The sequence below is a fragment of the Olea europaea genome, unplaced genomic scaffold, assembly GCF_002742605.1.
Source record: "Olea europaea var. sylvestris unplaced genomic scaffold, O_europaea_v1 scaffold2824, whole genome shotgun sequence".
Lineage (NCBI taxonomy): Eukaryota > Viridiplantae > Streptophyta > Magnoliopsida > Lamiales > Oleaceae > Olea > Olea europaea.
Genome location: NW_019246743.1, coordinates 75,919 through 103,082, shown reverse-complemented (window position 1 = coordinate 103,082; position 27,164 = coordinate 75,919). Strand labels below are relative to the sequence as shown.

General features: G+C 32.1%; 1 protein-coding gene and 1 pseudogene across 1 annotated transcript; one reads left to right on the top strand and one right to left on the bottom strand.

Annotated features, from left to right (window-relative positions):
• Nucleotides 1-4,573: 4,573 nt before the first annotated feature.
• Nucleotides 4,574-6,124, top strand: LOC111384048 (annotated as a pseudogene).
• A 7,674-nt stretch (nt 6,125-13,798) lies between these two features.
• On the bottom strand, nt 13,799-14,299 carry LOC111384044. Its single transcript, XM_023008258.1, has 2 exons — nt 14,123-14,299; nt 13,799-14,080 (listed from the first exon to the last, which is right to left on the bottom strand). The coding sequence occupies exons 1-2, from the start codon at nt 14,297-14,299 to the stop codon at nt 13,799-13,801; spliced, it is 459 nt and encodes a 152-aa protein (XP_022864026.1).
• Between the last annotated feature and the right edge of the window lie 12,865 nt (nt 14,300-27,164).

Below are 27,164 nucleotides of genomic sequence, written 5' to 3'. Positions count from 1 at the left end.
CATCAAATTGGTACAACCAATTAATAAGTATGGCACGCCATGAACTAGCAAAAACACTTCGAGCTCCAAAGATGTTGGCAAAATGAGTCCAAACATGAGTCGCTGCTTCGCTAGTATGAAATAGGTGCTCAACGTCCTCCACTTTTGTATGAGAACAACAGTAACGTTTTGATACTAATGGGACACCACGACTTCTAATAACACTATCCGCTGGTAATATACCAAACCAAACACACCAGAAGAAGATTGAGATTTTTACCGGGAGCAATTTATTCCAAATCAATTTGAAGAGATGAAGTTTGTCCTTGGTATCACGTAAAAGATTCCAAGCCTTATTAGTAGAGAACTCTCCTGTTGGAGTCGGACACCAAATTAGCTTGTCTGGCACTTGCTTCAAGCAGATAGCTAAAGTATGAATGTAAGCCATCAAATTGTCACCTCCCAGCTTATGAATAAGATCAGTATTCCAAGCATCCTTTGCACAAACATCTTTCAACTGTAACCTTGGTTCATTAGCAATCCAGCCTTGGTCATATAAAGAGCCAAAACCTGTCCAGTTTGCATACCAAAATGAGATTTTTCCTTGGCCGATCATCCACCTGCTGTGGTCATGAATGAAAGGAAAATGTTTACTTAAATTATGCCAACATGGGGATGAACCAAGTCCAGGTGAGTAAGAGTTAATGTTAAAATTTACAGTCAAATATTTCTGCCTTATGAATGCAGCCCATAAAGAGTCACTTGTCAAAACTCTCCATAGCATTTTACATTGGAGTGAGTATAAAACATCAAATAAACTTTGTGCATTCACAATTCTTTGAATATACATATTAAAACTATATATATAACTCTCCATAGCATTTTACATTGGAGTGAGTATAAAACATCAAATAAACTTTGTGCATTCACAATTCTTTGAATATACATATTAAACGATTGAAAAGTTTTTAATATCCCCTTGTTGCCTCACTCTAAGAGCGTGTTGCCTACCTACTCGAACATTTGGTTACCATTTACATTCAGACAAGCAAGTCAATTGTCAAAAAATATTAGAGGAAAAAAATTTCTATGAAAGAGACAAATGTACGGAACTTTGGCTAGAGTTCGATGTTGTGTATCTTTTCGTTGAACAAAGCGAATGTATTTATAGATGAGTTTAGGTTAAATTAGGTCAATAGTACATGTTGTACAGTCATTTGTCGAGTAGTCATAATTGTGATATTGTTTCTTTAAAAAAGAATTACCTATTCGACGATTATTTTTCCGAATCTTCTTTTGATCGTGTAGGATTTTGAATAGATATTTAGAATCATACAATCAAACGGACCAAGCGAAACGAGTAGGATCAAGATAGACCTCCACATGGTAGAGGACAATAGCCTACATGGCGTCTACTTCCTAGTTACCTCATATGTGGACTTCACAAGAACTAGATGTATAATAATACCTATTTAACTATTAATAAATGCAAACTTATCAATAAATTTCTTTTTATTATTAATTCATAAACTAAAATAAGATATTAAATATAATTATTTTGCTTTTCACATCAAGTAATCTTTAGCTAAAATTACTGCATGTTATTTCATTGAAACATTAACTACATACCATCATAATTTATAATTAAACGACGAAAATATTTTAAGTTAGTCTAATGCGTTAACCATTACAATATTTTAAAAGATTATCCTAATATCAGTTTTGGTCATTTTCTGTAGTTATATGCTTCAAATTTAAACTATGTCAACTAGTTCTGCATATAATATATCAATTTATATTCTTATAGTTTACCTTAAGCAAATTAACTAAAACTAACATCGAAAATTTCATATTTAGTTCATAAGGATATAATTTTGGGTACATCAACCACATTTCAAACGAATAATTATAAATGGTGGCTATTGTGGGTTTAGGGTGAGTTGCAGGGTGGGGGTGGTTCTATTTTGGTTAATTATTTTTCCTTTATTTCCTTGTTTTCCTTTTCATTTTTCTTTATTTGAGTTTGAAGAAATATTTGTCTTTTAACGTGAAAACCACCACAAAAACCATTAATTTACGTGTTTAATGGGAGAATAAAAGTGTAAAAGAGGTATAGGATTATAAAATATTATTGCTTCTAAAAGAAAATTATAAAACGTAACAATGAACATATCGTGTCTTGTACACTTATGACATATTTAGTGACGTCAATTGGATAGTACTCGAGAGTATAAAAAAGTTAAAATCATGTTCGTTGTGTTATTCAAAAAGATCCAATATTAAGAACTATTTGTAACTATTGGAGTAAAAATTTGTTATCGATGCCTCTCTACCTATAAATTGACCAATTCCATGTCAATTTTGCAGACATTCAATTTGTTATGCTTGTTAAATTGAGTTGCATGGATTTGTATATGCCACAAAAAGAGTTTTCTTTTATGGTTTTTCCATATGTGTCGACTTTGGCTCAACTTAATACTCGGAAAAAAACTTCAGTTAAGTTATGTTAAAGAAAAAAAGAGGATTTTTGCATTTTGTCCTTCTGTTGAGAAAGCATTCATTTTTCAGCCCATATTTACAATTCTCAAAAGACTTCAATTCATACGCGCAAAAAGTAGGTCAATTCGACGACGACTTTTTGTTCAATTTTTCGTGGAGTATCTCCCAACAAAAAGAGCTTCCCCAGTGCAGTGTGAATCCAAACCTTGGAATTAGAACTATTCAAATGGTAAGTCAGTGCCCCAAAGGTCACATAAAGCAATTAAAAAGTTCCCTTTAGGCAATAAAAGATGATAGTCTTGCAATTTGGCATGTGGGGGTTGACTAAAAACAGTCAACAAATATTAAACTTGGTCCATTTTGCTTTAAATCTCAACCTTTCGTTCTCAAATTTCTGTAATTACTTAGTCTCAAAATATTCAATAATTAATTAATTGTGAAAATAATCTTTTTGTCATCTTAGACTTTTACATCTACAACTTTGTTCATCCTATCACTGTATGAGTAAACTCGTCTCGAAATTTATTGTTCCCTAAATATATATAATATTTGTGACTATAAATTATTTTAGAAAATCAAAACCCAATAAAATTTAACTTTTTTGGGTTGACTTAAACAAAGAGAAACAAATAGAACCAAGATTAAATAAAAACTCCGTGTAGTCCGAGCCATTGCTAACCTGCTTTGGTCAATATGGGCAGCCAACTATGGATTAATACACATACATGTGTTGCAAACCTACTGGTAGGTCCATCCTGCATTTATGATCCGTTGGTGTCGGTGATGGAATGCGCGAACTAAAAAAATCACGAACGACTTTAGTTTTGTATGGTTCCCTAAATGTATTCTCCATCATGTATTTATTCTTTGGTTGGCAATTCAAGGTGGCCTCTATACATAGACAAAGCTTCTTCGCTTTGGCTTGATACAGTATATGCGGTGTGTGTTGTGTGGTTGTTTAGAGGAGGATCTTAGTTTTGTATTGAATTATTGTACGAGAATGGAGTTGAAAAAATTATTTTATGAAAATTGTTATCATATTTATTAACAAAAAAATTAGGGTGATAGTTTGCTTTATCTATCCATATCTAAGAATTTATGTTGTTCTATTTAATTCAGAGCCTAAGAACATAACTACGTAATGAAAAATTCAAAAATGTGAGTACTTTTTTTTTTTTTTTTTAATAATAATTCACATTGTATAAAAGTTTACGATGATTAAAGAGAGGAATGGATTTGCCCTCTTTTCGCTTTTAGTAATATATTGTAACCACGGTCTTCCTCCACCACAAGTGAGGGTTTACCAATAAAACTAGTACATTTTGGGGGGGGGGGGGAATGAAAAAAAGAGAGGAATGGATTTATTTACTTATATTTTATATTTTCAAAAGGGAAAAGATTTTGAGATATGTTTCAGTCATAAAATTAGAAGTACCATACATATTTTTGGAAGACAAGAAAACATTCATTTTTCTATTAAATATATAATTTCTTGTTAAAGTTATTTGCAAAAAGACTTAAAAACACGATACTGGACTTTGAATTATCTTATCTTGAAACTTTTAGAGAAGAAATAAATTTGTTTCTCTATACTTTATTTACTGCAATTTACCTCATAGACTAGCAATTTTTCTTTCAATTAAAATAAAAATACTACAAATTCAATTCATTCAAATAAATCTACACCTGTTCAACTGAATTGAATGAAATTTTATAATAATAACTGGTCGAAGTTACTTTCGTGAAATAATTAAACCAAAATTGAACTTTTCCAAACTCAGAATCTTCAGTTTTACTCCTTCATGGTTAAATACGACTTAATCACGTGTTTCAATTTTAAATGAGAAAATTATTGGTAAAGTTGTCATTTTCAAATTGCATGTTAGAAAACTCCAAGTTCAAAATGTTTTTGTTATAATTTAAAAAAAAAAGAAAAAAAAGCACAATAATACTCTTTCCTTCACACAAACTGAACAGACAAAATTTTCCAAGTTTTGACTTTGACATTTTGAATCTTTACCTCTCTTTATAGACACATATAAAACCATATCCTCCAAACTCATAAATCTTCAAACCAATCCACACAACTCAAGAACCTCACTTTCTTTGATTTTCATCTATAGCTTACAAAATTTTTGTACTTCTCTTCAGCTTAATTTTCTTGCTTAAAATTGTATAATCACCTATTCTTTTGGATCAGATCTTAGGTTTATCAAATCTTGATCTTTTTAATTACTTCTTCTTCTATGGATGAAATTGAAATTCCATCCTACTTTCTCTGCCCCATCAGTCTAGAGATTATGAAGGATCCTGTTACGCTCTCTACCGGTATAACATATGATCGGGAGAGCATCGAAAAATGGCTGTTTTCTCAGAATAATAATACTTGCCCGGTAACGAAGCAAGTGGTTATGGATTCAGAATTGATCCCAAACATTATTCTCCGGCAGTTTATCCAATCCTGGTGCACCCTCCATGCTCCAGAAGGCATCGAGAGGCTCCCAACCCCGAAAGCTCCAATCAGTAAGTCCCAACTTTTGAAGCTTTTCAATGATGCCAACTCTCCGAACAAGCAAGACTCAGATCCATTGCTTCTCACAACGAAACGAATAAAAGATGCATGGAAACAGCAGGCACGGCTGAGTTCTTAGCTTCGTTAATCGTGAAGAAAACCGTAGAGGCATCTTCAGCAGAAGTATCAGAAGATGTGATTGAGTTGAGAAGAGCAAGTGATGAAGCCTTGAGCATTCTCTATAATCTCCAGCTATCATTCTCTATAATCTCCAGCTATCGGGATCCGGGCTCAAATCCCTCTTGCAGAATAATATCGAGTTAATCCTGTCCTTAACGAGCGTCATGCAATCCGGGAGCTATGATTCTCGTGTCTATGCTGTCATGTTTCTGAAATCCATGTTCGAAGTGGCTGATCCAAATCAACCGATCAGTCTCAGATCCGAATTCTTCCACGAATTAGTAGATATCTTGAACGATCAAATCTCTCGGAAGGTCTCAAAAGCCACACTGAAAGTTCTTATCAAGGTATGTCCATGGGAAAAAAACAGGATTAAAGCAGTGGAAGCTGGAGCAGTGCCCTTGTTGATTGACCTTTTACTCGATTCTTCTGACAAAAGGGCTTCCGAATTGATGCTTATGGAGCTGAATTTGCTATGCAAATGCGCCGAGGGAAGAGCAGAACTGTTGAATCACAGCGCAGGATTAGCCATTGTTTCGAAGAAGATTCTTAGGGTTTCATCTACAGCAAATGAGAGCGGAATAAGAATTCTACATTCGATATCGAAGTTCTCAGCAACTCCTGGAGTTTTACAAGAAATGTTGCAGATTGGTGCAGTGGCAAAATTGTGCCTGGTACTGGAAGTTTTTGATCGAGGATCAAAGACAAAGGAGAGAGCCAGAGAAATTCTTAAATTGCATGCAAGAGCATGGAGGAATTCTTCGTGCATACGCGCGCCCTTGTTAGCTTCATATCCATCTTGAGCTGAAATTATAATTATGGCATAAAAATAATTAATTTAGTTGCTTAAATAAATTTATGTTCATATAGTTTGAATTTTAATCTGTTAAGGAACATATATATGGCGGAAAATAATCAATTTTATAAAGAGTTATTGAATCAACTTGAACTCTTTGGAAAGTAGAATTTTATCTGGAAAGGTTCAGCTTCTTTTTCATCAATATTTCATTTGTCATTTAAGGATTGATTGGATTTCAGTGTTCACTACGGATTTCAATTGTTTGATAAATGAACGACTTATTGAATGAGATTGAATTGAACAAGTTGAACGCCAACTCATATTCAAATAATTTTGCTGAGGAAACTTTCCATATCAATTGACTAGTAGTAAAATGAATTAAGTTTGACCAAAGTTTTAGCTAGCCAATTTGTAGATTTCTAATGAGATTTACAGTTAATCTAAAAACATTAAGTTAGATTGTTTGTAAAATAATATCTATTAATCGTTAGTATATTATAATGAAAATGCAACGTGTATGGATGATGGTGATGGAATGAATAAATATATAAGCTAATAATATATGAGATCTATGTTATTTCGTGATTATTTAAATAAATAAGAAAAATGTGGCATACCAACCATTTCTTGTGGTGGTAATACAACCTCTCTTTAATTATTGCCTAGGAGTGATTTCCCATATTTTATTTTATTTTTCAGTTCTAGAAATGAACAAAAATATTAATGCTTAGGTATTTCATTATTTAATCGTATCTTCTATACAATTTACTTTCTCCTTTTTATTCTCTACCAATTGAGTTGATTTTAAAGTTAAAATAAGTTAATGGATCTCATCAGCTATTTGAGACAACTGGAATTGACTCTAGCATCTTCAATGCATTTCGTGAATAGCGACCCATGTGACTTTTGAATATATGGATTTTTAGTAGATATGAAAATTGTTATTGATGTCTAAGAATAGATGTCAAGTTTATAATTGTTCTCCAATGAGTTTCATTTATATTTCAATATTTTAGCATATATAATGTCCTTTATCAACATTAAAATACAAATAATAAAATAGAGTGAAAGGGAAAGAAAATCTGATATATAAAAAAAGAAAATGAGAAACATAATCAATTGAATTGCTGAGCGAGAATGTTTAATAAAGTCTCTGCATCTATATCATTGCCTAGACATTGTCCATTTTTTTGTGTGATGTCGACCTACAATGGACATGCTTTTAAATATCGTCTATTAATTTAGCTCATATGGAAATCTTTAAATAAGATGTTTTATGTTAAAAACCAATGACAAAAATGACTGCATTTACATGGAAATAAAGGAGCAAGGACGAAGTTTTGGACAATAATATAGCGTCTTTAATAACAATGTCATTTGTATATATGTTAACCCTATTATCAACTAAATAGAACTACAATTATTTATTGAGTCTCATTTGAAGAGCTAGTTGAATAATATTATATTCATATTCTGTAAATATCTCTTTATGTATGAGGAATGACACTGTTTACATATTGTAACCCTATAATTAATTCTATAAATCTAGTGTGGGTAAGCAAAATAAAGTGAAAGAAAAAAATGTCAGTCTAATGGATTGTATGGGGGTAGACCTCCCAGCTGCTTCGAGTTGATCGAGCATAGGCCGATAAGTGGTGGATTTTATGATTTTGATGTAACGGTTAAACTAAGAATAGACCTTCGATCTTTTTACTCAAGGATAAAATAACTTTTATAATATTATTGCTTAAAATAATGCTTACCCTCTGTTTATTTTTTTTTAATTTTTTAAAAAATTTTAGCTTAGCCAAACAAAGAAGAAAAGGGAAATAACAAAAAATTATATAACGTAGGAATAATTTGCATCCATGAGAGTGGTTTGTCTTTCAGTTTTAAGTTCATTTTTCTGTTATATATTTTGAGGGTCTATTTTAAAATTACTAAAAACGCATTGGGTTTGTCATTTTGAAAAATTATTTTTCAAAATAAAAAAAACAAGAAACACATTTGATTTGTGTAGCGGAAATCCCTCGATAAATCTTGATTCCATGCTCAGAAAACAATCAAACGAACACCGGTTTACCTTGGCTCGACCCGAGACTTTCACCTTCACTTTGGACTGCTCTCTTTCTCTCTAACCCCACAAAGGAGAAGGGTGGTGGTGTTAGCAATTCACAAAGGTATGGAGAGGAAGAAGAACAATGGTTGAATCTTACTCACAACCTCACATGGCTTCCCTTTCTCTCGGTTGCCTCTCTTTTCTCAACTCTCCTCTCCATTGCTACAATACACACACCACCACCAAAAATGGCTGGGAGATAAATACATATATATAGGTTAGTTTAGGTCACTCTAATTGGGTCTAGGGTTCACTAAGCGGGTTACCAATTAACCTAAACTATGGACCAATATTCAACTCCATATTAATCACTAAATGGTCCAACTAACCAAATAATCATCCAACCCAAACCCGAACCATCAAAAAGTGTAGTTCATCTCCGAGTCGAGCCAAGTCCATGGTGTCGATAAATAATCTGACAACTGTTTTAAATTATCGCCCGGATTATTGGGTATCAAAAAACCTAACAATCTCCACCTTGATGCCCAATAATCTGCAAGCAACCAAAACACACAATTTATACTTGCACAATCAAGGTAATCCAATAAAATTGGAATAACAGACCTTACCTTGTGTTTCCAACCTGAAACACATACGATACTTGCTCCATATACTCACCAGGGCTAAGGTCAATAATACCCAAGTAGAAACAAGTATTCACAATGAACAAATAATCATGCGATGAAGATATATAGGATAACACACACACACAGATCTTTTCAAAACCACGTTCACACAGAACCACAGATTAACACTTAGTTAATCAACACAAGGTCATGCACATATGCAACAAATACATAAATGACCCCATGAAAAATCTCACCACACTTATCCTATCACATTCCGTGTTACTCCCATCTCGAGAACACATATCTCCTCTCATCGCCCACAATGCTCACTTAACTCATGTCTAACTGGTAAGTCATAATAGATCCTAAACTCTCGGGATAATCCTCTATCACCACATCACTTCTCTCAACCTACGTGGATAATGGGACTCCACTTTACAGAAGTGATAGAAGTGCCTCTCTCACACTCCACTTGTACAGGGTCTCTTTCACAGATAAATGACTCTACACATTTGATGACATCTCCACTCGTGATCCAAATGTCACACTCTACATCCCTCAGTACAAATCACCATGTACCCCTAGGCATCTATACTCCACTTTACCAAAAGACATCCAACTCACTGCTAATGCATCTCAAACTCACTATGACAAATCAACACCTTTCGGTGACCACAAAGGTTAATCCACTCACCAATGCTCCCAAAAATTCACAAAGAAAATAGTGAAGGTGACACTCTCAAAGAGAATCGAAGAAAGAGTCGGTTACTTCACTACACTCACAAAAAAAGGCTCACAAGGATAAAGAAGGTAACCCTAACATGACTGCCTTATATAATCTCACAAATCACACAGGCTCACAAAGATGAAGGAGAGAAACGGCTGCCCAACTTTCTTCTCACTACCACACTCTTACACCACTCACAGAGCAAATAGATTACGTCACAAAACTTAACCCACTATGCTTGTAAAGCCAGATTCGCCTTGTCTCTATCCTCATCTTTCCTTTTATTATCATCCTAGGACAATCTCTTTCAACTATGTCCAAATTTTACCATAGTTAAAATATATGTTATTTTTCCCACTTACCTTAGACCTCATTTACCCCCAATGTCAAATAATGACCACAAGTAAAGTATGAACATAATTCACATAGAATAATCCAGTAAACTTTCCCAAGGCCACATACAATTCTAATAATGTAGAAAAATTGACAGCAAATTCACAAAGAATTTAAGGCAAATAATTAACAAATAATTCCTAGGTCTAGCAATAGGCAATGGTTACCCCTTCATGGTAACCCCAAACCTAATGTAACCCACACGATGACCTTTGATGCAAAAAATAAATTACTCTACACATTTATTTTAACTGTTATAATATAAAGTAAAGAATACGATACCGAGCGGACCACGTCTGAAGGTCCGTAAATATCGAGAGACGCGAATTCACCACTTCAGGACTATCACTCTTCATCCTAAAGTCAACAGCAATCACAGCAACACGAAAACAGCACTCGGCACCCGAACGTCCAAGGGCAAAATCGTTCAACTTTCACTGTATTACTCCAAATTGAAATCTGAAAACACTGCAGGGTCCATCTCGTCATGGGGAAGATTCTGTCTGAAGACCACTTCGCTGGAATCCTCCAGACGCACCCTCACGCGCCGCGTGCCGCCCCAACCTTTCTGAATTGTCTCCACCTGCACAGTCCAATGGTGGTGTCCGTTTCTCCAAACTGTTTTTGGTTTCATCAGAATACGCCAAAACAGATTCGGTAGAAAATTGAAAAAATCGAATAGTTTCTGCCTCTGATTTTCAAACCCGTTTCTGACCACTTCCAGCCCGTTTTTAGCCCTAAAAATCACAGATTTATCAATAACACAAGTTCTGATACCATTTGTAGTGGAAATCCCTCGATAAATCTTGATTTCGGGCTCAGAAAATAATCAAACGAATACCGGTTTACCTTGACTCGACCCGAGACTTTCACCTTTACTTTGGACTGTTCTCTTTCTCTCTAACCCCACAAAGGAGAAGGGTGGTGGTGTTAGCAATCCATAAAGGTATGGAGAGGAAGAAGAACAATAGTTGAATCTTACTTACAACCTCACATGGCTTCCCTCTCTCATGGTTGCCTCTCTTCTCTCAACTCTCATCTCCATTGCTACAACACACACCACCACCAAAAACGACTGGGAGATAAATACATATATATAGGTTAGTTTAGGTCACTCTAATTGGGTCTAGGGTTCACTAAGCGGGTTACCAATTAACCTAAACTATGGGCCAATATTCAACTCCATATTAATCACTAAATGGTCCAACTAACCAAATAATCATCCAACCCAAACCCGAACCATCCAAAAGTGTAGTTTATCTCCGAGTCGAGCCAAGTCCATTGTGTCGATAAATAATCTGACAACTATTTTAAATCATCGCCTGGATTATTGGGTATCAAAAAACCCAACAATTTGAATTTTGAAAAATTATTTATGACATTTTATTATCATGTAACATATACATTTTAAAGTTGGTGAATCTTACAATATTTTGTCTCGCTATAAAAGTAAAATAAAAATAAATAATAAATTGATTTTAACATATAGAAAATAAAAATAAAGATTAATGATGTAGACTAAGAATATAATTTTTTTAATTTTTTTTTGAATTTTTATATAAATCATCATTATGTGCTTAAAAAATTTATTTTTTTAATTTTATTTTTCAACTTTTAATTTTAAATTTTAGAAATTATTTTTTTTAAATTTTTTAAAATATAAAGTATTATTTGTTAGAATTTTATATTTTGTATTTTTTAATTTTCACTGAAAACACACAAGACATGGAAAATGTGTTTTGAATTTTATGTTATAATTTTGTCCTTATTTTCAAAATTGTATTTTTAGATATACCAAATCAAACATGTTTTCAGTGTATTACAAAATTAAAAACTGAAAATAACAAATCAAATGCATTCTAAGCTTTCCAAAAAGTTGACTCGCTTTTAGCTTTCATTTCTTATATTCTCTCTCCTCTCTCTCACAATTTAAGAAGAGAAAAGCCCTCTGAATTCACAAAAGCCAATACCAATTCCGGTTTTTCTTTTAGGTTTTTCACCATGCAAGTTCATCTTCTCTATCGATTGTTCCCTTACGTATTTTAGAATTATCGATTGTTTCTTTACGTATTTTAGAATTATGTATGTTTTAGAGTTAATTAATAATTGCCCACCAAATTTTATTCTAAGTTACTACTTGCTCATTTAATAAAAAAAGGTTACTTCTTGTTGAAATATGTGAATCAAATCCGAACAAAAAAATAGATATCACTAACGGAGTTTGTTCAGTTAACTATTTTCATGTAAATTAGTTATGTAATTTCTTGTATACAAAAATGTGCCTGCCTTTTATTTCTATGGAACAAATGTATACTTTTCTCCTTCAATTCATTTATCAACATCGGTCGTTCCTTTCGTTGTATCAGAGCAAACTTGAGAATTGTTGAGCGCGGAAGCTCCAATAACACACGTTGATTCCAAATCGGATTATAAAGAACGAGATTTAATGACAGTATTGAAGTATTCTAGATCACACTACGAAAACACAAGATTGAATTTGTAAAGAAAGAACGCAAAGGGTAAACGTAGAGGAACGATATTTATTAATTCAACAGTATAGAGAATACAAGATAGACTAGCAATACTGCTTCTATGTTACTCTCTACAAACTGACCAGAAGAGCCTCGTATTTATAGGCCAACCCTAGAAGAGTCCTAAAAGGCAAGAAAATATATTACAATTAGGAGACCGAATTTCAATAGGATTTTGTTTTCTTATTCAACTTAGTTTTCTTAAACTCTAGGTTAATATTCTCCTAGTCCAAGTCGAATACGCCTCTTCAAAAGACTACTATTTGAGTCATACTCCTAACAATCTCCACCTCGACTTTAATTTCGGTGCTACAAACGAAACTTCTAGATTTCAAATTCATCTGCATCGAAACTAACTGGCCGAATCTCCTCAACACAGTAACCACTCCATATAAGCTAAACACTCATCCTCTACCCGGCGTCCACAGCCGACACCAGAACCCAATCCCTAGGGTTTCAATTCTACCAAGGAATTAATGCTGATCACAAAGGGCCGAACCATACCCTGTAGGAAAAACCAAACCAGATACTTTATTAGAAGGGCCCTTGCTGGAACTATCGCCTTTAACTTCTCTAAAAGCATCCCAGATATTACTGACACCACAGTACCTACGCTTGATGAGTCCTATTCCAGCAACTGAACACAGTATATTCGCTGAAATCGATGCAAAGCGAAATCACCAACGTTCTCCCTAGCAGTGTTCTGAATCGACTCAGAGCCTAACATAAGAAGTACTGTACCAAAACTGAACTTTCACCACGGTACTAAACTTGTCCAAATGTCTCCTCTTAACTAGTTCTGCACTCCCCTACAAAATGTACAATTGGGATCTTTTCCGTCCCTCTAGTACAACTCGAACTCCCTTTTAGACCTTCAAGACTCCACCTCTTCCAGAGAATTTATACCCTTTTGCATCCAAGGTACTTAACAAAATGAGATTACTTTTCAGGTCAGGAACATGTCGAAGTTGATTAATTGTTCTAAATGTTCTATCCTGCAGCCTCAATCTGACTCGACTGATCCAAGCAATACAACAAGATTGGTTGTTTTCCATTACAACCCCACCGTGCTGAACAACCTTATATCTCTTAAATAAATTCCTATCGGAACACATATGGTGCGAACATGCTGAATTAAAAATCCACTCCTCATCAGGCCTAGACTCCACATCAGATACCACGGTCAACATCACCTCTTCGCTACCTGAACAATTCTCAACTACATTGGTTTCGTCTGAATTCAAAGGTTGCACCCCACAATTTACAGCTAAATCACCTTTAGCTTGCAACATATCGCAATCCTTCCGACTATGTCCCTTCCTTTTGTAGTAGTAATAGGTCACATTGCTAAATCTAACTCTTGATCTGCCTCTTCATTGACCACTTTAAGATACAAGAGCTTCCCCATCCCTTGATATAGCTCCAACCAAATGCTTCATTTTCTACTTTGAGTGTTAAGCATCATAAACATCTTCTATAGTTAAAGTATCTCAACTATATATGATAGTATCCCGAAATGACGCATAAGATCCAGGCAGCGAACACAACTGGATCAAGGCAACATCCTCTTCATCGTACTTAACCTCCAATGTCTCCAGATCTGCAACTATTTCCTTGAGCATGGCAACATAGTCTTCCAACGACCCTCCTTCTGCCATGCGATGTGAATACAGCTTCTGCTTGAGAGCTAGTTTACTTGTAAGACTCTTAATCATACACAACTGTTCCAACGTCAACCACAAAGCAGCCTCCATTTTCTCCTTCAAGACATCCTGGAAAATATTGTTGGACAGATGAAGATGAATCAATGAAACGGCCTTTTGATCCTTCCATTGTTTCTCCTCCGCTATCCAACCAGCTGGCATCCTCTCAATACCCAGCAACGCATAATCCAAATCCAACTGTGCTAAAATAGCCCTCATCTTTACTTGCCATAATGAAAACCTTGTATTGCAATCTAACAGCGGAACATCATACTTCAACCTAGCCATTTCGAAAGAATCTTAACCAATCCACAGAAAATCAACAACCTCGCTCTGATACCACCTATTGGGCGCGAAAGCTCCAATAACACACATTGATTCCAAATCGGATTTTAAATAACGAGATTTAATGACAATATTGAAGTTTACTAGATCGCATCACGAGAACACAAGATTGAATTTGTAAAGAAACAAAACAAGGGGTAAACACAGAGGAACAATATTTATTAATTCAACAGTATGGAGAATACAAAATAGACTATCATACTGCTTCTATGTTACTCTCTACAAATTAACCAGAGGAGTCTCGTATTTATAGGCCAATCCTAGAAGAGTCGTAAAAGGCAAGAAAACACATTACTATTAGGAGACCCAATTTCAATAGGATTTTGTTTCCTTAAACCCTAATTTAATATTTTCTTAGTCCAAGTCGAATTCGCCTCTTCAAAAGATTCCTATTTGAGTCATACTCCTAACAAGAATGAATAAATATAGAAGCTAATAATATATGATATTTATGTCACTTTACTCAAAAATCATTTAAATAGATAAGAAATTTTGTGGTGTACCAAACATTTATTGTGGTGATAATATAATCGAGGAAATACATGGAAATGGCCGGTTGACCTAGGCATATTTCTAATAAAGCCTTTGACCATTAAAAAAAGAGTAAAAAGTTAAATTATGAGGTGAAAGATCAAAAATAAAAAAAATACCCTCGCCTCATCTTGTGCAAACAGTGGAGAGAGAAAAGAAAAAACTCAATTGGGATCCAGTCGAACACACCACCCTCATAGTCAACCCAACTTCGACTTCCACAACCCAGTCATTGAGCGAAGTTATCTTCAACAATGGTAGTTTAGTGATTATGAAATTGATTTTTCATATATAGTAAAGATTAAATTTAACATCCATTTAGTTTATTGTTTAGTATTTAGATAGATGCTCGGGTGTAGACTAGATTTAAGTATTTTTTGGGGGCTGTGATTGCCTCATTTTCGGCTAAAAATGGAAAAAGCAACTGTTAACAATTGTTGAACCCGATTGTTTAATATTCAATTGGGCAAACCCAATTTTTTTGGGCCGATTTTTATTTTTTTTTCCTGATTTTTTATTGTTTATTAGTATTTTTCTCTTTATGATAATTTAATTTTTTTCAATTTTAAATAATATTCATATTCTTTATTTAATTTTTATAATTTCCTTTTGTCTAATTTTTTTTTGTTTTATTATTACATTTTAGGTAATAGTTTTAAAATTTCTTAATTGTTTGCTTCATATTATAAATAAATCTTTTTCAGTTAAATACTTTTTAATTCTTTTCTTTATGATAAAGTTTAATTTTTCGATTTTAATTAAATAATATTTATACTCTTAATTTAATTTTATAATTTCCTTTCGTTTAATTTTTTTCTTTTTATTTTTTTATAATAATTTTAAAATTTCTTAATTTTTTTCTTCTTTATATAAATTTTTTTCATTTTGATTTTTTAAATACTCTTGCTTTAATTTTTATATTTTATAATTTTCATTAATTTATTTTTCCTTTTCTATGTTGGTCTTTAATTTTTACTTAATTTAATTTATTATTAGTTTCTTCTTTTTTAAAAAAATTTCTTAATTGTTTTCTATTTGTCATAATTTATTTTTTTTCCATTCAACTTTTTAATATTAGATCTTTAATTTTTATTATTTTTGTTATTTATTTCTTTAATTTTAAATTTTTTGTATATTTAATTCATTTAAATTTTTTTATTTTTATCTGTAATTCTTATTTCTTTTCCCCTTTAATTTATTAAATCATTTCTTTTTTTATTAGTATCGATGTAAAATGAATCTATTTCTAGCATACAATAGTTAAAATTCAGTTCGTTTAAATTTCTGAAATTATGCTTTATTCCATTATTTCTTGCAAAATGTTCTAACATTTGAATTTTTTTAGAATGGAATACCATCTCGATGCTGAGTTGAGACAAATGGCAGGTAAATATACTTGAAATAGTAGTTTTGACAGTTTTATTACTATATTGGAGTTGCTCGATGATTAGCATGGAGATATACTACTCAAGTCCTTCATGTGGCCCCTGTATCAGTTGAGAAAGGTGAAGTATTCTAGATAGATCATTGATGCATTACTATGTCAACTACTTAGGTAAGTCAATGGCGAATGCACTCTACTTCAACCTCAAAGGCAAGGTCACTAATTTCTCTATACTTGGGTTTTGCCATCATGACTAGACTGAAGATTATCGATGGTGAAGCAACGAGCTACGATACTCAAAGGAATAATAAGTTGTACGATGCATATTTTCAGGGACAGGGGATGGTGCTTCTACCACAGTTGATTGGCGCAATCAGGATGTGGGACCACATGTTATTTGAGCTTGTATAGGGTTGATTTTTTGTAATTTTTGTGCTTTTCAATGATTTTAAGTGATAAATAAACAAAAAAAAAAATCTCAAGAGCATGGCGAAGTAAGCCATGGTATGAATCAACTTGTTCATTTTAAGGCCGCCATATAGAGATCAATCAAATTAAATCTAGTGAAAAAGATTTGTGTAGTTCAAGGTATAAATAGTAGTTAACCGAACAAAAAGCAAAAAAAAAATATTCATATATTTGATCTTTAATTAATTGAGCTTTTGGAGTTTGTGGTGATTTCTATTTGCAATAAAAGAAATCATGTTATATCACAAATAGTTATATACATTTAATAAATGCTATAATTATAAATCATTAAAGTTTAATACATAGATAATAATGAAGAGCAAGAAGAAGTGAAAAAAGGCCCGTCCTTCATCCTATAGAGAATTGGAATCTAGAGAGGAATGTTAATGCTTGCATAATTTTTAATGTTTTGTTTCTTGGCTCTTGTATGAGCCGACGAGTGACTCGCACGTGAAAAATCTAGCTCTGCTCGTCCCACTTTACATTCTGAATCTAGCTAAGAATTAGGGTTGTAAGTATCATCCCCTCAAGTTACAATAGTAGATCACTTTTTGGCCATGGTTATAAAATCATGATTTTATGATTCGATCATTCCTCCATATAAATGGGTGAAGGAATTATGAATTGTTTGGAAGCAAAGACGGTATTCGCCTATTCAGTATAGTAATTAAAAAAAAATGTTATGCTATACTATTTAATATTATCTATCAAATTTGCTCTTAGGTGGTTCCAATATTAGGTAATGACCTCTTTTAACAAATAGTCGCATATATTATCGCAAAGGTCAAATAGATGAAAATCATTTACTTACTTCAGATTGCCGATTACAGAGCTAAAAAGTTTGATAGGATGAAGACACAATGCTTCTAGAAGTTCTGCAAACTTAAGGTTGAAGGCAAATATGTCAAGAGAAAAGAGTTAAAGACCTATACAAACTCGTAGGTTGAACTATTACAAATTTACTCAATATTTCTGACTAGTCAGGTTTAGCTTTTAAGTAATTTTTTATCACTATACATATGTGGTCTTAGAATTACGCTTATTAAATTATTTATTGGCCCTCTTGTGCTGTCAAAAGTTATGAAATCTGATTGTCATGAAATCTTTTGCCCCTATTAACCTTAGCTTTTGTATGAGTGGGTCTAAGTATATGAGTGCAGAAGTGGTCAAATTCTGAAGAGAAGTCAATTTTGACGATTCAAGTCTGTCCCAAGTTGAACTTCCATTTAATATTGCAGTGGGTAGTTTATTTCTTATCTTCAGTTAAGCCTTGTCCCACTATAACATGACAAGGTGTATAATCAGAATCTAGAGTCTCAAGTTAGTGACCAAAATAACTTTTAGGACAAATTGAAATAGTGATCTAGAAGAATAACATGGGACAGAGAGAGTAATTGTCAAATAGACTATTTATTTAAACATAAATAAGTGGTTGTTGCAAAATAATTCTTGTATCTTAAAACCCTCAAGACTAAATTTGCTTGTTTGGATGGAAGCCCTGCAGCTGTTTCTTTTTAGGCCATCTAAATTCAAATTGTACTCCTGCAGCTTTTCATTAAGCATCACTCGTGGTGGCATGCACACATTGCATAGTTATCTCGATTGTACATAATTTCTTCCGAAGTTGATGCAACTCCTATCTCTTGTTGGAATTCTAACAACTTACTTAATTTATCCTGGGGTTGGTAAACTCCGGTGCTATAATTGAATTCCATCATCTTGATGCCGAATGATCAGGAAGATAATCACGAGTCCTGTACTGTTATTAGTGTAAAGAGAAGAGAACATTACCTACTCTTTTTTTCTGTTTTATAGGAGCATATAATTGGTTTGATTTCCTTATTTATGGATAATGATAGAAAAGTTCTCCAATCTTTAACTACCCCTTGTTTTGTGAAAAAGACTCAATAGTTATTATAATTATTTGATTGATACATGCCATAGAAACAGACGGTGAATAACCAGAGCCGATACATTCAAGGATATTTATCACTTCTCGTAAACATACGAATTTGAGACATTACGAGTTGTGAAAGAGCTAGTCTGCCCAAGAATTTTAGGCGTTTGAGGTTTATATATGATATCAATTCGGATACGTGTCCTGTGCTACAAAAATGTACCTGTGGAGCTTGAAATAAAATGTCAAGAAGTATGAAACTTCTTATATTGTACTACTACTACTCATGGATTCAGCTTCACCTTTACTCGTTGTGAACTTGTTTTAAACCCAGTAATTTACTAATAAGTGAAAGTGATGTTCGTCCTATCTCTTTGCATCTCCGATGCTGAGTTCATCACATGAGTTTAAGCATTGGGCTTCTGAAAGCTATCTTTTGTAGGGATCGGATTTGCACTTGTCCCATACAAGCACCAGTGCATCAGGGAGCGAGTATATGATGCAGCAGGCCGTCTAGTGTGAGTTAAGAGACATTCTTTTGATTTTTACCCCATAAATCTGCAATTTTGTATTTCTCGCAGAGACTTCTGAAAGCAAGAATAGAACGGAAAGAAAGAGAATGTCTAAAGCTAAAATAGTCACTGCATAGCTTAAATGGTTAATCGTGAAAGGTCTATAAATTATTTACAAGCACATTGTTTCCTTTTGGGCAAGAAAAATGTAGGTGATTTGATGTTCCAATTAACTAAATTCTATCCTCTACGAATGCCATGCCTTGTTTTGTTGCTTATTACCTGCTCAAATAACATACAATTTAAACTTGGTTGATGATTTTTATATCGGCAATTAACATACTTATAATGTGCTGTCGGTTGTATTACACGTATTCAATGTCGATTTACACGTCAAATTGTTGAAAAACTTTTTCTCATTGGACAATAATATTACAAACGAACTAAGCCCTTGTTTGGTGTATTTTAGTAGATTCTGATAAAAATTGATGAAATGTGGTTGAAAATTTGTGAATCTTATGAAATTTGTGCCTAAAATTAATTGTTGAAAGATCGATTGGGACCAACAAGTACGGTGAGAAATTATCCTCATTTATTTCTTCTACGTAAGCAAAATATTTTCTATTTGATTTTTCTTTTCACCTAAAACAAATTTTGTCGGTTTTCTTCTCAACTGAAAGAAAAGTAAATCATATAATTGATTTAACAAAAATGATGATTTCCTACATAACTATTATGCAAGTTGTTGGGGATAAAAATCTATAATACACTAAATATCACATGAAGGGAAAATCATTTTTCGGACGATTCTAGCACTACTACTTACAAGCCCTATTACGATTCAGTTATTTATTTACATGCACATGCATGTATAATAATTATGAGGACGTGTTGAGGCTGTTTGAAAAGGTGGTCAAGGATAAAATCAAGTTGCTAGGTTGATGATTTCAGAAGCCGAGTCTTATGACACTCAATTAAAGATTTAGAAATTGAAAGATAAAGTGATAATTATACATTGTATATCCAATTCTTACTAAAGCATTTACATAAATGCATGCATGGACACATATAGTGGTAATTATATGTTGAATACATTTACCTAAATGCATGCATTCACCCATAAAGTGATAATCATACATTGTATATATGTGACACGCATCAGCAGCATCAATTGGAATTAATTAGATTTCATGTTCATGAATGAATTTGATTGTTATCATGAGTTTTAGACATAAATGAACTAATCCCTCAACTATTTAAATTATTTTCACAAATTGGTTGTTGTCACATTTCAATCAAATCATCAAATATTTTGCTCTCCCCCTTCATGGAATCATAGGCTATAAGAGATTTATTGGCGTATGAAAATGAATGGTACATTAAACTGACGGTAGTTCGAAAGGATTTAGTCAAATTTTATTCCAAAATGCTGGAAAATTTGATCTTTTGAATATCATCCTAATTGACAAGGAGGTAATATATCTACTATGATGACCCTTATATTTAATAATTCTGAATTCATCTTTGAGATTCAAATACTGACATGGCATAAATATTTCATTTCCCTCATATCTTTACGTGCTTCTAAAAGTCTTTTGCTTTATCAAGAATACTTTAATTTATCTCACAGGATCTTATGTTTTTGACTTTTATATTTGTACAGTAAAATTAATAGTAAGAATCTGAGATGGTGTGGAGATCAAAGGAAGGAAAGAAAGGAAAAAAACTTTTATTTTACTAATTTGATGACTTAGGTTCTAATCTGACGACTTAGGTTGTAGTGAATAAATATTTGCTCTTGATATGCACCGAATATTTATGCTACACTGGATTATTTGAATTTAGTATTGATGGTAATGGAGTAATGATTATGTGGTATATTCATGTTTGAGTTTATTCAATCGGGTATATTAGAAGTAACATAGTGATTTCTCTATAGGGATATAAAATTCAAGCCATGTTATTCAATGATGCAATTCAAAAACTCGATGCTATAATTGAAAAGGGGAAATCTTACATTATACGAAATAAAAATGTAAGACCTGTCAATACCAAAATGTGAATGATGAAATCGAATTGTCTTTCACAACTACAACGGAAGTAGAAGAGATTGAAGAACACATATGCTATAAGATATCAAACTCTTATCCTCAATTCAATGACATACGAAATTTTGCTAGTAGAGATATCGTCATTGTAATTATATTTTTCAGTCAAATGCATAGTTTCCAATAATGTTCGGAAAGTCTTACTAAGTATTAATTCTAATATTCAAAAAACTCTACCCATATTTTATATCAGGTCCTATTTTATTAAGCTATTTATTGAAGAAGGGAAAAAAAATAAAAATAAAAATAATAATAAAAAAGGAACACTCCACATGACATTAGTGAAAACATTGGTGTAGAAATTCATGATATCTAAGGTTTTTTTTTTTTTCCGCTGGCTAATGAATTCTTTCTGGAAATTTTTTTTCTTTTGTGTTCTCAGATATTATAGGATTTGCTGTCAAAGTAAAACCTACGTTCATCATCAACGTTAAGAGGCCAAGTGAAAGAACAACGAAGAAACGAGAAGTGATTCTCCTAGACAATGGGTAAACATCATCCATAAAATCAAACAATTTTTTTTAATCAAATAAAAAGAAGATAAACTTTATAATATTATTTACTCAACAATTTTTTTTTTTTTTTTAGTACAGGTGTAATACAATGAAATTACATTTGTGGGGGAGATTTGGCTAACAACGAAGGAAAGTCTATGGAAGATGCTGTTCAATGCCACTTATTGTAGCTTTGAATGTGAGAGCAAGTTACTATGAAGGTGATACTATATAATTATTTTATTATCATATTAAAAAGAGTTGTATGCTAAAATCAACAATCTATGCCGCGTTCTTACTAACGTCTATCAAACATATGAACTAAACATCTCCACTTCAAATATTAGTATCATTGAGATCAATCTGCAACTTGAAGAAACTAATGCTATTAAAAATAGGCGAGCATGGTTTATTTAGTCATGACGATTATATTTACATTACTACTAAATTTAAACAGATTTTAATAGAGCTGAAAGATGATTTATTTTGCTTTCTTTTTTTTTTTTTTTTTTTTTTTTACAGCACTAAAAAATTGCTATGTGGTGAAGGATTGTACAAACTATTGGGACCTACAAAGAGGATGGTGGATGCTGGTATCGTAAAATTAGATGATATGGTTACAAATAGTGTGACTAAATTGTATTGTGCTTTTATAGGCAAGATTTTAAAGGTTCAAAACAAGTGTGGTGCAAGAGTTTCCCAGAGGAAGATTAAAAAAATCGTCACATGTACAATATGTGAAATTAAAGACATAGCTTTTAATAGAAAGTATTTGTTGAGGATAATAGTTTTAGATGGTAATCAAGAAGTTTACGTCACAATCTTTGATGCTGCCAAATCTTTCATAGTAAGTACTGTGATTGAATATGCTGAAGCTCTTTAAAGGTAAACATATAATTTAGATTTTGTGTTTTCAACATATTATATTGCTTCTAACTAAAATTAGGTGACTAACTCATCTTTATAAAAACATATATTGTTATTTTCTTCTCAGACCAACAAAAAGAACTGTGTAAATAATACAAAAAGCTAATGTCCTCGGAAGATAAAGAGTTCAAATTCTTGGTGAAGATGGATGTGAAGAAAAGAGAAGAAAGAACATGGAAGAAATTGATTGTCGAAGAAGTTTACAAGGTGGATGCAAAGGAGATAATTGAAGGAACAATCCGAGCAAGAAACTAAAAATAGAAGATTGAATATTGATTTAGATTAAAGAAACACATGTTAGTATTTTTGTTCGAAACATCGTCTCAAAACACACCTGTTATTTTATCATTTAAGAGACACATATTATTATTTTTGTTCGAAACATCGACGCAAAGCACACCTATTATTTTATCATTTATAATTTACTGAAGTTATAATTTAATATGAGAAAGTTTATGTTATATTTAAAACAAATTTTCTGTATCGTTAAAATTGTGGGGAAAAATAAAATAAATGAACAATACTTTGGAAATTTATTTTAGATCTCACATTATTGACTAATCTTGAAAGTGAATAAGCATTTTAATTAATATTCTTCTTCACAATTATTATTACAAAAGAAACTAGACACGCATGCTATATATACACATAATCTTGGAAAATTAATTTAGACAAAATAATGTATACTTGAACTTCAAGAATGACTTTAAACCATAGATTAATAGAATAATTTTTGAAAACAAAATAAAATAAATGCATGGTAGTTTGGAGAATTAATTTAAACCTCATATTAATGATTAATCTTAATCTTAAACTTGAGGAATAAATTTTTGTGCATTAATTTTGTTGTCTTCTTGTGAAACCAAAATTGATCCACTTATTATCGAAATAAGCAATTCCCATAAAATCCATCCAAAATGAGAATTCTGAGGAACACCAGCTCACTCTCTCAACATTTCCAAAAGCTATCTAAAATAAGTAAATCCTCTTTCTCTAAACTTCTATACTCTGGATTTATATTACAACTTCTAGGCATGAATCAATAAAATAAAAAAATCAGAATAAAATGATGTCTGAGAATTTACAGAAATGCATGCATGCATACATACAATGATAATTATCAATTGAATACATTTACCTAATGCATGCACAGAATTATACATTCAATATATAAATTTGATCTTGGAAAAATTATTTAGACAAAATGGTTTATAACTTGAGGCTATTCAATTACTATAGAAGTACAACAATTCAATTATTTTTTTATGTACATGTATAATAATAAACATTAATTAATTAATTAATTAATTAATTTATAGATATATTAAATTCCACATCAAGTCTTCAAGTTCATATACACTTTATATATTTTAGAGCTATAATAAATTATTTATCCAATTCTTATCCAGAAAATATACTGAAACATTAACGTAAATGCATGCATGCACACATAGTCATAATTATATATTGAATACATTTACCTACATTGAATATATGTGCAATTTCAAATCTGATATACAGCAGCATTAATTTTTCATTTTCATAACCAAATATCTCACGCAAATCCACAAACATTAGAAGAAATAAAAACTTCAGTTCATGTACCCATATATTGGTTCACATACACACCCTTTAATTACGATCCATTCAAGAATTTTGAATCACTTCATTGGACATTAATTTTATTCATTAAGTATAAATGAATTTACATTCATCTTCATTTATGTATTCATTGTCATTAATACTAAAATAATTATAATTAGTATTTACGTGTATCCCAATTAACATTCATTTCCATTTAGCTTCTGGTCTGCAGTTTGTCATATAATTTCTCGTCACACCGTCTCTCTCTCCCACACAGACGAACACATATTATGCAGGTGGTATTGTGGAGTAAACAAAACTTGTAAACAAATTAAACCCAAAAATTGTGATTCGTTAAATTCTGAAGCCCGAAAATATTCACTTTTTTTACTTTTGCTCTTCCACAAATGGCCAACCCTAGATCTACCAAGTTTTTCATGGCTTCAATCTCTGCGCTCTAAGTCCAAGTAGGCTCTCTTTTATTTGATTAATTTCACTTTAAACTATTAGTTGACTATTTTTCGATTTTTAAATTTGTTCTCTATTTTTGTTTAGTATTCTTTTCCAGCACAAAAATAGGGAGGGAAAAAAAAAAAGGAAGAAAGATATTCATCAGGCTTCGGTTTTTCTTTTTCGATTTTTTTGGTAATTGTAAAAAGGAAAAATGGTTTGCTAGTGCTTATGCTTGCTTAGTTTATCATTTATATAGTAATAGTAATAATAAAATTATTCTGATAGTTTGGTAACAAATATTTTTCCTCTTCATTTCTATTTTTATTCAACTTATTAATTATTAATGTTTTTATTTACCACTCGAAGTTCTTTTATACATCTGATTATACTGTATATTCATTCACAAATATTACTAACATTTACACTAAAACACTTCATATTCAAACACTAAAATCGTAGAGATTTTAACAACTTAAATATTGATTTTAAAAAATTCATCAGGTTCTACATATATACTAATATGTAATCATTTTTCTAGAAGTTCAAGTAATTTATAATTAAATAATTTCAATTCTTTCCATTATTTAAATGCATATAAAATGTAATCTAACTTTATAAGACACTCTAATCAATAACTCTTTAAATTCATTTATTTTCGTGTTGTTGAGTCTCAGGAAATAATTCCTTAGACATGATAACCAACGTAAAAGAACAAAATATTTAAGGCTCTCAAAAGTACAAAGGATCAGAAAGATTTAGCTTACAATTGAATCCAGAAAGAAGAGATACACAGAGGACACAGACAACAAGTGTTGTATCTCATCTTCCATTGAAACCAAACAAGAACAAAATCGGAATCAAATTCAAGGTCTTACTCTTGGATCGTTGGATTGACTCTACATTATTTTTTTACCAATATTAGTTGTCAAAGTTCATTTAATATTGTACAGGTGTTCTCCAATACACGAGCTTAAGAAAATACGTTCATGCACTTTTTGGGGCACAACAAAATGAGTATGAAACTCCAACATTTTGTTGTCAAAATGGTTAGGTCAAATATTTTCTACCTTCTATTATCAAACATTTGTATAATTTATCAGTTAAAAATTTTTCATTCAACATTTATTAGATCCGACTTGCTGAAAACAAAGTGCCAAATGAATTGTATCATTTGTTTAATTCACAATCCAGTGAAGGGATTTTATGTCAAAAAAATTTGAGAGGTTATAACAGCATATTTTCCTTCATTTCGTTCGATGTAAATTTTGATAAAGATCTCACTACATCAAACAAGGGAGTTCACACATTTAGAGCTCACGGGCAAATATACCATGATCTTCCAGCTTTTTTACCAGAAAAACGACCTATATTTTTTCAATTGTATTTTTACAATGTTGATCACGAATTGGAAAACATGATTCACATACTAAGAGATGCCGATCTTGATAAAAACCATTGTTCAACAATTGATGCAACTTCTACAACACTATCCTTATGCTCAATTTTTTCATACCATAAAGGACCAATCATGCATTGACAATATACAGATACATATTGCAAGCAATGTTAATATCGATCAACGTGTACACAATACACCGACCATCAATCAAGTGGCTGCCCTATGGATAGAAAGAAATGATGATCTCATACCTTTCGAAAGGAATATTATTGTTCATGCACATTCTAGAAATCGACATATTATTCGACACTACTTCAGTTGTTACGATTCACTTCAATATCCTCTACTATTTCCAAATGGGGAGGCGGGTTGACACCAAGACATTAAGACAAACTCGAAGAAGGTCAACGTCCTCAAGATAGACCCAATCTCACTACAAAGGTCTTTAGAGGAAAGCTAATGGACCTAAAAGATCAAATATTGAAAAAAGAGATTCTTAACAAAGTTGCGGCTTATCTTTATGTGATTGAATTTCAAAAAAGAGGACTTCCACGTGCTCACATATTAATTATATTGAAAAGTGGTTACAAAATCACAAATGCTGACCAATATGACAAATATATGTAGGCAAAAATCCCAGACAAAGAAACAAAATTTACTCTTTACAAAGTAGTTGTCAAACACATGCTACATGAACCCTATGGAGAATATAACAACAAATTTCCATGTATAGTAAGCAGGACATGTTGATTCCATTATCCAAGACCATTTTCCTCGAAGACAGTGCAAGGAAATGATGTATATCCAATATATAGAAGAAGAAATTATGGATATAAGGTAAATACCATTATTATTCTTATTAACATTAGTTTTCTTAATTTACGATATTAGTACGTAACAATTAGTCAAATTTCTTCAATTCCTAATTCATAGGTGAAAGTCTGAAATGCAACATTTGATAACTAATAGGTTGTTCCTTACAATCCATATTTGCTTCTACAATATAATTTTCATATTAGTGTAGAGATTTGTTCCGGTTTGAAAGCTGTTA

Coding starts and splice junctions, on each gene's coding strand:
- LOC111384044 (XM_023008258.1), bottom strand. CDS start 14,299: ATGGCTAGGTTGAAGTATGATGTTCCGCTGTTAGATTGCAATACAAGG. Junction 14,081..14,122: donor AATGGAAGGATCAAAAGGCC/GTTTCATTGATT, acceptor AATATTTTCCAG/GATGTCTTGAAGGAGAAAAT.